This window comes from Ambystoma mexicanum, chromosome 1q (assembly GCF_040938575.1).
Source record: "Ambystoma mexicanum isolate Mex_15411 chromosome 1q, UKY_AmexF1_1, whole genome shotgun sequence".
Classification (NCBI taxonomy): Eukaryota; Metazoa; Chordata; class Amphibia; order Caudata; family Ambystomatidae; genus Ambystoma; species Ambystoma mexicanum.
Genome location: NC_090922.1, coordinates 1,008,807,783 through 1,008,820,984, shown reverse-complemented (window position 1 = coordinate 1,008,820,984; position 13,202 = coordinate 1,008,807,783). Strand labels below are relative to the sequence as shown.

Genomic DNA, 13,202 nt, shown 5'->3' with positions numbered 1-13,202 from the left:
TAAAGGATTGAAAAGATAGACGCCATGTCATGCCAAAGAGCTCATCTCATTGATGTGCTTAATGCCATACAATGCAATAAACAGGCACACATTAGCACTCCATCTGTTTATTACATCCAGTCCAATTTTGCATTGATTTCCTTGACAGTACACTAAGGGCCTGATTCACAGAACATTTTCCTGTTGAATTCTGCCATTATAAAATACGTCTGTGAATCCGGTCCTAAATCTACCCTGCCTGTTTCCACTGATACTTGAAAGAACCCCTTCATTGTCTATTACTGTATTGAAGATTGATCCGAGGAATAAGCTATAATCCATGTGGATTCCTACTGCTTTTTACACTTCTGAAAACAGGCCGAATTCTTTGGGATACATTGAAATGTCACCTGCCATGCACATACATGGTGGCCAGCAATACCACTTCTTTTATGGATCCATTGAAATGTCAGGCACCATGCACGTACATGGTGGCCAGCAATATCACTTCTATTGACATTTCAGCCATCATGCAAGTATGGTGACCAGCATTACCACTTATTTTATGAATCCATTGAAATGTCAGCCTCCATTCAAATACATGGTGGCCAGCATCACCATTTCTTTTATGGATCCATTGAAATCTCAGCCTCCATTCATATGTATGCTTGCCAGCATTACCACTTCTTTTATGGATCCATTGAAATGTCAGGCACCATGCGCGTACATGGGGGCCAGCATGACCAAAACTTTTAAAGTTGGGATGTAAAAAGGAATGAAAACCAGACCCAGCCATAATCCTGTACCCTTTCACGTCCTTACCACAAAAGTATGAACATTCCTTGGAGAGGGCCAAGTGTTTTTCAAAGGGGATGCACCAATTCAAAACTTTTTGTAAATGTGGCCCTTAGTGTTGATTGTACCAAGAGGACACAAGTAATATGTTATCAAATTGTTTGCTTGTGCCTTGTGCTGAGTATTTTATTGCGTTCTACAAAAAATAAATTAGGACAGGGAAAAGTTATAATTGTAGGCTAGCTGAATACCAGTGTCTAAGCAATCTCCCATAATAAAATGCAATGGCACTATTAAAACATGTATGCATCATACATTCCGTAGTTGCAGTTGGCAGTGAACCACCTTTCAGCTTCTTACCCATGCCTCTAACACTGATTTTCTAAAGATTTTAAAACCGAGCACACTATTATAATCCACATAATAATCATATGTGTTTTTATGGTATCTTTCTTTTGATTTTTTTTGTTTTTGTTGCTTTTATTGTTTTACAGAGGAAGGCACGTGTTGCACTGACTTTGACCTCACTATTTGCATTACTTCTTGTACTTCATTTGAAAAGTGAACAGTTCGAAGTGAAGTTCCTTGTGCTACTGAAACATTTGGGGTTATCTGGGGCCCGATGGTTACTGTTTCATGATCAAGAACGTCATCCCACCAACCATAAAGGATACATCAATTTGGAAACAAAAGAGGTAAGAATTTAAGAAGACATATACATGGTGTTAGTGAAAGCACAGTATCATGTCCCCAGAACCTTCTGCTAAATTGACAGTATTACAAATATACACACCTATTTATGTTCAACTTGTTCTATTTAATTGTAAGTTTCAGTGATATCATGCTGGCAGTCTCCAACAGGAACATAGTTTCATTGATGGCTCATCCTTAGTATTTTATCAGTGGTATAAAATAGAATGAGTTAACATGTATTAAGAAGGTGCACACCACCTAATTCATATTTAAGAATACGTCAAGAGGATGACAATTTTTAAGGTGTTACTAGTATGAAAATACATTCCAATAGTTAATCAAGATTAAAATACAATAGTTACATTATCATTATTATTATTATTATTATTATTATTATTATTATTGTTATCATTCGCACACATATAATGAATGTGGTGAAAATTGAATAGATTAAGACATATCAAAAAATTATGTGCGTGGACATTCCAAAGCGAATACACAGTTTTACAAAAAATTACTATTTTGCCCAAAGCAAGTCAATTAATTGTGACATTTACTGAAAAATTAATTGCAAATCGGAGGATTGATGTTGACATTCATCAGTTGATCTTGCTTGAAATGTGGTACAAACACAAAGAAGTATTTGAATGCATTGTTTTATTGAAACTTGTTTAATTTCTGCCGCTCCATTAATATTTCTACATATCTACATGACCTGACATGTAACAATACACTGTAACCGTGCAAACATGTGCAAAGTAAGAGAAAAGCGCACCAATGTCTTCTCAGACCCACTCTTTCTGATCACTCTTTTGTAGCCATGCGCAAGCAGCCTGCCAACAATCATGGACGCCCAATTGTTATCTCTCTATATATATAAAAGGGACATGTGTGGGTATGAGTGTGTGTCTATATCAAATGTTCAACATACTTCCCAACATGCTACAAACATGAAATGTGGCATGTGGGTCGGTTCCGCAGTGTAGACAATGAAGAAATTATGAAATATACATATTTATAATTATTTTTAAGTGTTTTATTAAAAATCATTCTGCAATGTTTGGGTATGTGTGTGTTTGTCTGTTTGATATTTTCAGCATACTTCCCAACATGCTACAAACCTGAAATCTGCCATGTGGGTAGGTTCTATGGTGTAGACAATGTAAAAAGTATAAAATATAATTTTCTCTTTTTTTAAGCGGTTTATTTTTAAGCAGTGCAATGCTTGGATATGTGTATGTGTCTTCTTGAAATGTTCAACATACTTCCCAACATGCTATAAACCTGAAATTTGTCATGTGGGTAGGGTCTATGGTGAAGACAATGTAAAAATTATAAAATATACATTTCTTTTTTTTAAGCGTTTTATTAAAATCGGTCTGCAATGCTTGGAAATGTGTGTGGTCATGTTTGAAATGTTCAGCATACTCCCCAACATGCTACAAACCTGAAATTATGGCATGTGGGTAGGTTCCATGGTGTAGACAATGTAAAAAGTATAATGTTGCTGCGCAATCTCAAGGCTCTGACCCTTTGTAATGGAACCAGGCTCCAAGTGCGCAGCTTAAAACCTTATGAAAAAGAGGAGACAATATTAACTTGCTGTGCACCAGGACAATGCATAGTCATACCTTGCATATGACGTATTCCAAGTGATTACCCTTTTCAGTTCAAGTGCCTGCAGTTCCCAGTTAAACCCTCTTTGGCTTTGACAATTATCAAAGCCCAGGGGCAGTTATTTGCAGTAGCTGGAATCGATTTACATGATTCATGCTTTTCTCATGGCTAGCTTTATGTGGCTTGCTCCAGAGTTTAGTAACACAGACAATTTGTTCATACTAGCTCCTACAGGAAAGACTAGCAATATTGTCTACAAAGAAGCATTTGTTTAGCAATAATAGTATACCACTTATGGCAGTATTCAAACGGGGCCAGCGTTACAAATTTAACTCCCCATAACTCTCCATACAACACAATTCTCAAACACAGCAGTAGTCAGAAAAGCCTCCTGGAACAAATCAAACTCACCATAAGGAACGACGCATGGTCACCTCCACGAGATGTCATGCGAGTAACGCAAACAACGTGCAACATCATCATCTATATTTGTTAATTGAATAAACTTCACACAACAACTGAAGTGGGAGTTACCGTGCCAAGCATGCGTACAACTACTAGTGTTATATACATAAAAGAATGTTAGTTGCTTTAGTAAAGTGCAGCTACTGACAAATGATGGGCAGGTGAGATATAACCTGAAAAATCGAGAGGTGAGTTGTGTTTGCTGATATGTTAATGCATACATATTAGAAGAAACCAGTATCTGTGTGCTAGTCAGCTTCTGGGTATTACAGTTTAGGGGTGTATGTTGCCTCAATGATCCTGCATGTGTTATGATCCCAAAACATTTTTCATGGGTCTACATCTCTGTTCGTTTGCTACCCTTAAACAACTACTGAACTTTAACTTTGCCTTCTGCACCCTCAACACACACTCATGGTCCTAATCCACCTTTACTCACCACTTTCTTGCAGGGTGGTTCCACATGAAATCTTGCTCTCTCCACAAATGTGTTATGTTGGTCTTTACATCACTTCATGGGCTTCTTACACCATCAGTATCTATGTTAACCTCCCACACCCCAATCCAATAAGCACCCCTTCAACTTCCACTTCAACTCATACCACTGGAACTCCCTACCCATGAACTCAGGTGCTGTTCCATGTTTATGGCATGCAAGACCACACTAAAACTGTGACTTTTATACTTCCCTCTCCATGATGATACTGAATCCCAAACCCATCCCGGACAGTCCATATTTTCTGTTCCCTTCTGCCGCTTCTGCTATAACTTTCATGCATCATCTACTATTTCACTGTTACCCTCTTTTAAGTACAGAGCAATGTTACTACTATGTCCTACAAATTGCCCTTTGTAATGTCTTTCCTTTCCTGCACAACATTTATCATCGAAAATCAACCAGTGCCTAAAAAATAGAAAGAAAATGTATCATGGTACCATCTTTCACAATCGTTTTTTGAATCATTAAGTTTGGTTAGTAGTATTTTTAGAAAAGGAATGCATGCTTCCGAAGAGAACGATCCAATCAGTAAACATTCAGACGAGAATTAAGCACTTTTACATGTTTTTCACAAAATACAATCCAGATTACTTCCCAGATCCAAGCACCACAACCATAAAACTGTATTTTGTATGCTGGTTAGGCAGTGTATGCTGTACACGTTACTGAAGTTTTTTTGCACTTCATGCTGGGACTTGTTAGCCCACCTTTACAATTGAAAAAATAAAACTACACATTCCAGCATGCAATTTGAAGCAAACACCGGGACTTTCTTGAGGTGTCATGCATGGAACTTGGAAACCTGACAAGGCATGTCGGGTGGCCATCGCGCCCACATCGGCTGCTAGTCAAACATCACTGGGGGAAGAGCATTGTTGCAGACAGAGGCCCCCACCACCCTGGCCTCAAGGCATTAGAGCTTAGCCCTTGATAGAAGTCTTGGGATCCGCTGGGGTGCCCGGGGGCAGAGGTCGCCCCCTAGCCAGCTGGGGCATTTTAGAGATTTTCCCCCTGGAGTGGGCCAGAGCCATCGTTGGGATGTGCAGGGACCTCTGCCATGCCCGGATGGGGGGTGTTCACTGGGTTGTTGTGAGGTGTGAACCCAGAATGACCCAAATGGCCTCCGAGAGCACTGGCTCAGAAATAGGATTCGACCTGTATCCAGACGCTGTGCTTGGTGGTACTGTCATTCTGCTCTGGCCCTCTGGGGCAAGTTGGTTAAGGCCTGTGCTCTGGGATGTCAACTCAGGGGGCCTGGGAATTCCTTGCGGAACCCTGGTAGATCTTTACTGGGACTCCCACCAGACCCCAGGTACCTTCTGGGCATTGGCTTCCAGCCTTGGCCTGCGCTCAGCCTTGTTGGGTACAACCTACAATGGCGGCTCCTGGCCACCTGAGTTGGATTGGCTCGCCTCCTTCCTGGGGCACTGGTTTGGGTGTGGTGGAGGCGCAACACAGCTGACCCACAGGATAACACTTCCCTCCAACTATTAAACCCCCACAAAGTAGTGGTTTATGGAGTTCGGCCGGAGACAAATGTAGGAAAAAGCTGTGCCAGCCGACTCAGACCATCTGGTCCGACCACCCTGGTCAGGTGGCTGCCTTAAGGCCATCATACAGGGTCCAGGGCTTAAGCACCATCTCTGCTTTCCAGGGCTGGTACTTTTTCCACCATCCCCAAGCAAGACCCAGTTTCTCTTCCCTGCCTCCCATGTGCTGGGTCCTGCCACTGTACAACCAGCGGTGCCAAGGCCATCTTGTCTGCTGGGCTGACTGGAAATGGAGGGAAGAGTGCTCCCCGGACGACCTTAGGGGTGGGTGGGAGCTTTCCATGCACCCTACAGTGAAGCAGGAAGGACAAAGATCCTTTTGCACCACCATGGTGCTTTTTGGCTAAGGCTTAGCTCAAAGGAGGACTTTCAATAGATCACAGGGAGGTAGCTGCTCTGCTACTTATTACACCTTGACCCAGAATCAGATTATCTGCGTACTTGCCCATTGGTCAGCTATACTTTGCCAACCGATGCACCACAGTGCTGTGGTATTATTACGGTTTAGGGGGGAATTCTGACTTAGAGGTGTTCAGTTATAATCACACAGATGTGCCCCATGGGCCCCTCAGCCAAGCACATACACCAAATGTCTGAACCTTTGGTTACTCTCATACTTAGCAGGATTACTATTGCAACAACACATCATAAGTAGGATAAAACTAAACTGTGTCACGATGGTCTATATCCAGCTCATGTTTGCTATAAGTGAGTGAACAGTACAATTCTTGTTGAATTTTGTTCCACAACAATAGGAAGATGCAACATTGAAGGATCAAAAGGCAACATCGCTGTGAACACTTGGCAGTCACAAGCCAGTTCTTCCTTTGGTAACTTTTCTGTCCCCTCATGCTTGAAACCCAAAATGTCTGAAGGATTGTGAGGACCCACTTTCACAGTCTGTATTCATACTGAAAATCTAGATCAAGCAAGCTTTTGTCCTCTGCTCTGCAGGAGGTTTCTGTCGTAAATGACCACGCCATGACCCACAGGGTGAGACTCGATCAGAAGGAAACCAGGGCTCTTCCCTCTCACTTGCCATTACTGAGGGGATCCTGGTTAGTTTATTTTCCTCTACGTATGCTTAAATTCAGCATAGTGGGACTGGACATTTGGTGGGTTGTCCCAGCTCTGCACCATCCGTGCCACGGCATGAGTGCTGAAGTCCGGCTGGGGAGAGGTTGCAGGCCAGACACAGTCATGAGGCCTGTGCTCTAGGGTCATCCCATGTAGGTGCAGACGGGTCCCCGGGGTGACTGACTTTCAAGCAACCTTTAGACAGGCATTGCCCTGGGAGGAACCTGGGCTGCAAGGCGCATTCAAAGTGTTGATGATCAATTTCCCCAGCATTTCCCACTAATTCTTGCAGATAGCTGCATTCTTCATCGACATGTGAGCTGAATGATCCACAGGGAAGAGTCACAGCCAACTCAGGCAACTCCTTTTCAAAATGTCCAATAAACTTGGTGGTGCAGGAGAGGCTGGAGGGGTAGGGCAGTGCAGCCCGACCCACCTATGCAGTGAGATTGTCCAGCACCCTGTCTAGCCTCCCCACTTGGGAGTCAGCCAAGATCATTGGGGTTTTAAACAAACAGGTTCCATGTGCTCAACCTGGGAAGCCTGCTGGAAGTCTTCTGCAGCAGTGCGACAGGGCTTCCCATGCTGACAGAGGGAGGGCACTCCACAGCCTCACCCAACTGCCGTGACCATGACATCCCACACTTTGGGGGATGAAGAGGAAAGCCAGAGGTTTGGTTGGGACCACTATTGTCTTCAAACCCCAGCCGGCCGCACAGGACTGAGCTCAAAGTATCTGGCCAAAGCTCACCCTCGGTGATGGCCAGTCGGAAACTTGACAACCACCCATCAAGTAGGCACAGCTGTACCTTGGCTCAGAGTTCACCTGGCATGCTAGGTCACTGTCCGCCTGGGAGGTGTCTTCGAGAACTGCCAAGTTTCCCTCAGCTTCTGGCTCTCCCGACTCAGGACTTTCCTTCCGACCAGCCAGCACCCACTCACTGGTGGGTCAGGGCCTGGTCGCCTGGCGACTCTGAGGCCAGCTCAGAGAGCTGGGGGTGCATGGGGCTCCCTCTCTGGTGTGTGTTCGGGGATCTCCTGGCAGGTTAGCCCAACCCTGCTCGACCTTTCCATCCATCTGCTGGGTTGCAGCAGCAGACAGCTCCACTGGTCCCAGACTGTAAGTTTAGGTGTCAGGAATGCAACCCAGGTCAGGCCTGCTGATCTCCATCCCGCTGCTCTGCTGTTTATGATCATTCCGCAAGTCCACCTACGGAAACCTTGTTATGACATTTACTTCCTCCAGTTTAATGGTCTTCTGGGTGATCTGCCAGGGTCATTGCTGACCGAAGTAGGGCCGATCCAAGGACCTCACTGAACTATCCAGTCGGTAGTAGCAACACGTGGTGTGTACAAAGGACAGGGCCTTAATCAACGTAAGCTTATGACCTGTGCTTACTGGGAATTCCTAGTTCATGGGAAATAATTGCAATCCCCAATCCTTATCATGAGCAGGATTCACCAGGTTATCCGCAACTGTCAGTGAAGTGTAGACACATGCTTATATGTTCAATGTAGCGCATTTGCATTTATGGGCATCTAAGGCATCACAGAGCTGTTATTGCTCGATCGTGTGTGCCTGAACACCACATGTCCCTCTAGGAACCCAAACGATGTCCGCTAGGGGCCGGGTAAGTAGTTAGCATGGGGCAGACTTGTGCGCTATCAGAATTAACCAGACAAATCGCTTCATCAACTAACAACTGCCATGCACCACCACCCACAGAATCGAGAAAGGGCTACCAATCTATCAATTCTTTTCGTGTCCGGGCCAGGTGAGGTTTCCCCTGTTGAATCAATGTAAGACACAGGCTCCACTCCTTGTAATTTCTATAAATTCCTTCAGTTTTGCAACAATACTTGCCTTGGATTGAAAAGACTGATTGCTAGTTGGCATTGTTTATAGTCAGAACTACAACAGTATCTGATCGTCTTCAAACCTCTGACTTTGTTCTTGATTAATGAAAACATTCTTGGAAAATGCTTTTGCTTGTGCAGGTTCAAGAATTTCACCTTTAGCACCAAAATAAGACTGCCCCAGGCCATCCCTTTACATCAGTCCTATTCCTTTATTCCTAGTTAAAGTATTCAGGTGACAGGCCTGCTTTGAACAAGTAAACGTTTTGTACCCCCAAGACATTAATTCAAGAGCATCATGGTGGCACTTAGAGGCCGGTGCTGGGACAGGCGGTAGCTCACCAACAACCACCTTGATCCGAAGATCCAACTATGAGCTATTTAAGTGCAGCAACTTTAATATACGCTATTGGAGCTGGAATGTCCACAGGTGCTGGCACTAAACTTGCCCGCCATTGGATCCTCATTAAAAGATTTAAAGTGTATGCATTCCAATTACATGGCCTCGAAAGTGTTGTAAGAGTCCTCTATTGTTATTTTTTATCACTACCTAAGGGAGTGGGTATTTTGTATGCCTGCTGTCTTCCGTGGATGTGATAGCCGTTTCTCAGTCTCCCTCTACGGAATCGAATCTTGATTCCCTGTTACCCATTAGTGACCATGGTGGGCACAGCAAGTACCTATTATAGGACACAAGGGGGTAGAGTGATCCCAGCCTGTAATGTTGAGCAGGTATTGTCAAACAACAATTAGTAAATCAAAAAAATGTATTGTTTTAATTCCAAAGGTGATATATAAAAAATATCCATAAGCTCCATCTGGGAAGGGGTAGAGTACGCATGTTTAGATCTAAACATTGCAACCCAGATTTCCCTTAGTTTACCTACGTACATCGTGGCAGCCAGTGACACAGGATTACCTTAGGTAGGAAATACGTACTTGCTCTTCATTATCAACCCCAATAAGGAGTTCTTAAAATGGCAGTAGAGAGAACTCTAGCCTTTAGCGATGGTTATGCTGTAACCCTTATGACAGTGAACTGTATTCTTAATGATAGTGATATGGGAGAAAACAATCAAAAACCCATTGATTGGGACAAAGTTGTACAACTACGTAAAAGACTAATACGCCAATGCTCCATGAACCCCTCATGCTAGAATATCTTAAAAAATAAATGATTACCACAAGGACTAATGTACATAACGAACCAAGACTCTTTCTAGATAATGCCAGATTATTTAAAACACAATCATTACGAGTTTGGAGGTAGACATGGTGCTATTGGCACCATGGCTGCCTCCAAACTCGTGTCCGGGTTCCTTGAATGGGGATTTACCGGGTCATTCCAACCTTGGAGGACCCGGTAAGACCCCATTCGAAATCGCCATCCCCATTCGAACCCCCATAGGGCTCAAGGGGAATGCAGAGGGAGCTGATAACTGGACGGTTATAAGCTCCCTGTTCCCATAGCAGCTCCCGCTAAGGGCGGCTTGTAAAACCATCCATCCTTATCAGGACCCACTAAGGGACCTCATAATGCGGTGGTAAGGGGTTAACAGCACCGGCATCCTTACCGGCGTCATTAACCCCTTACCGCCGCACTCGTAATGACCCCAAATGGAGTTACATAGCCAACCGCTGTGGGAGAGATTGGCTTATCCTCATCATAGATACAGTGAAAGAAACTACACAAAAGATAGAAATTGATCTAAATAAATAGAAGAGGATATAAAAAACGTGTTTTGCTGGATAACCACGCAGCAGGAGACTCTCATAATCAATCTAACTGACTATACTCTTAGCCCCATGGAGGAACAAACCTTGAATAAAGGCTTGGGTTTCGTCTACACTAAAGAACATGACCATTTTGAGTTTCAAAGTGAATTTGATAAATTCATGAGAAAAATACATACCAAATCATTTTTCATTAACACTGATACTCCCATATCTACTAGGTATACAGAGCTACGCGAACCATCTAGTTTCTATCCCCCTACCAACACACATTCAACAGAATCAATAGTGTTCAAATGTAAAGTTCTAGCTGATGTAGAAAAACTCGATTGTAAAAAAATCAAAGCATTCCAAAACCTTAGCAATGCAGAAAAAACAGCAATTAAATCTGCTACTAACAATCTTGATCAAAAGAGCGGACAGAGGATGAGGTATAGTCATCCTCACAAAGAAAGACTATATAGACAAATGTCTTAGTCAGAAGGTAGACAATTACAAAGTCCTCACAAGGGATCGTACTCAAGAATTGTTTAAAACCATAGAAATAAATGTTACCAAAGCAGAACATAGAGGGTAGATAAGCAGACAAGAAGTCACATTTCTCATTAATAAAAAAATCATCTATCCCTACCTCCTATTGTCTCCCCAAAATACATAAAACTCTTACTAAGCCACCCTGTAGTGGCAGGTATAAACTCTGCATTGGAACCCCTTTCCAAATTTGTGGCCCATTATCTTCAAGGTTTCGTCACCAACATGGCATCATACTTAAAAAATACCACTGATGCTATCAGAAAATGTGAACACGTTGATTTCAACCCAGAAACTAATTTGCTGATATGATTAGGTATAGTGTCACTATATACTAACAATCCCCAACAAGCTATACTAGACACCATAGAACAAATACTCACACAAGATCCAGTCCCTAATTCATTCATCATGTGATGCGTAGAAATGGCTCTCTGATTTTTCTTAGTAAAAGCGTTATAAAAGGCCTCAATGAGGCCGTGGAATGGCACAAAATTAGATAAGCACCAATATGTAGATGTAATACTAGCTGACGTACTTCTATGCCTATCACATACACAACCAACCTTGTCGCTATAAGTGTGGTTTTAACGTATGGAAACTAATTCCATCTTCTCTACCCATGGTGCGCAATTGCCTAGCGGAAGAGATAATGGCACTTATTAATTTCTTTAGAGTTCTGTACCTGATATCCACCTTTAACATAGTAAGTACAGTAACTAAAGTGTTTATCATTTTCTTCCAATCACTTATTGTATCTTTCACAATGGTTGCTCTTTGCTCTATACATAACCATCATTGGTTTTTATGATGTAACACCATAGCAATGGTCAGAGCACTGTATCCTGCTGAACAAACAAGCCCAGTGACTGTAGGTAAGAATATCTCCTTTTTCTCTCTTTTTTTTATGGAGATACACCTAACAGTAGCACATTTAACAAGGGCAGACACGAATAAAAGAGGGCTCCATTGCACAGCGTTAGTGCGATACACTGCGATCGCCAGCCATGCTGTTCAAAGTAGTCACTCATTGTGGTCACTACTTATACTACATCACAAAATAATTATGGACGCTACAGTATAATACTGCGTTACCATTTTTAGAGCCACTTACAGATGAAGAGTGCTTAGCTACATAGCTTAATCATGCAACCAAATTCCTGCTACTAATGTTTAGCCGTTTTTTTGCTTTTCTGTTATGTGTAATTACCCTAAAAACCATTTAACAGATCACACAGACAAAAGTTATTGTACTCAGGGAGGCAATAATATACACTTAGACTCACAGTTAGAATATAATGGCCTCTTTATAGGCCATTTATTCACACTTCACAGATATACTGCTAAACAGTAAAATAACAGATAATAGGTTAAACATGGATATTTGCACACAAAGAAGAACAATTATTATAGTCTACATCACTGTTAGTGCAGTTGCAGGAGAAAACGTCATATCAGCCACAGCACCACTACCTCAGTCCCAAGGCAGGTAGGCAGAGAGATCACACATGCTAACAGGGTCTGGAGCGTACTCCCTCTCAGCAAGACTTCATAACACAGGGTTCCAATTCTATCCTTCTACCCGGATACCTCCTCTCTTATGGTGAGCAAATCCCAGCCCTCCTCATGTTGCCAACCATTCACAGCCAAAGGACAGACAGCAAGCATGGGGAGCACAGAGCAGAAAAATCCAGTTAATAGTGGAAAAACCCAGTTTGTCTCCCACAAGCTCGTTCCAAGCACCCCATATCACTGCACCTGCATAACTCTGACTCCCTTCCTGGCACCTTCTTGATTGAGCTATACACCAACTATCCTCCATAATGAGCTCATCTGAATTGTGCAAAGCTAGCAGAATTCATGCGTGCCTCATAACTGAGCTCACAGAAACGTAGACTTTCATTGTCGTTCTGGATGTGGACATCCAAAATGGCTGCACACTGGCGCCATGTTTTAGCTCATTTTCGCACACGCATTACACTCCACCCTTTGGACAATCAACTGCCATAACCCAATGGACAAAAAGACTGTTCTGGAAACTGACGAAACATCCCCATCAAATTTGGAATGCAAGAAATGCAACAACCGCAAACAATCAAAACAATCAACACAGTGAAAATCCAAACAAAAATATAACACAATGCCTCCGGAATCCATGAAAATATTGATCCCACCAGCTCCCGCTCTGATCTTGAGTAACTTGGGAAATCAGGTCCTTTAAACCACCAATATGGTTCTCAATGGACCATGAATGATCCTCTAAATTAAAACAACACATCCCTTCAACGGCGTTGCAATCTACGTTGTGTTTCCAAAACAAATAATCAATAGCAGCCCTGTTCTGTAATATAGCTTTTCTAAAATGTTTGTTGTCTAAAAGCAGCTCAGTTAAAGCTTGAGAGGTT

At 42.7% G+C, this 13,202-nt stretch overlaps 1 protein-coding gene and 1 pseudogene across 3 annotated transcripts in view; one reads left to right on the top strand and one right to left on the bottom strand.

The window, feature by feature from the left end:
- The window catches only part of ST6GALNAC3 (ST6 N-acetylgalactosaminide alpha-2,6-sialyltransferase 3), a 1,879,573-nt gene that overhangs the window by 1,363,146 nt on the left and 503,225 nt on the right, over positions 1 to 13,202 (top strand). For all 3 annotated transcript variants that reach the window (XM_069635177.1, XM_069635164.1, XM_069635171.1), the window contains one exon: positions 1,269 to 1,469. In XM_069635177.1, the coding sequence (XP_069491278.1) occupies positions 1,269 to 1,469 (201 nt within the window). The remainder of the gene's footprint in view (positions 1 to 1,268; positions 1,470 to 13,202) is intronic.
- On the bottom strand, positions 6,867 to 7,019 carry LOC138565145 (5.8S ribosomal RNA; annotated as a pseudogene).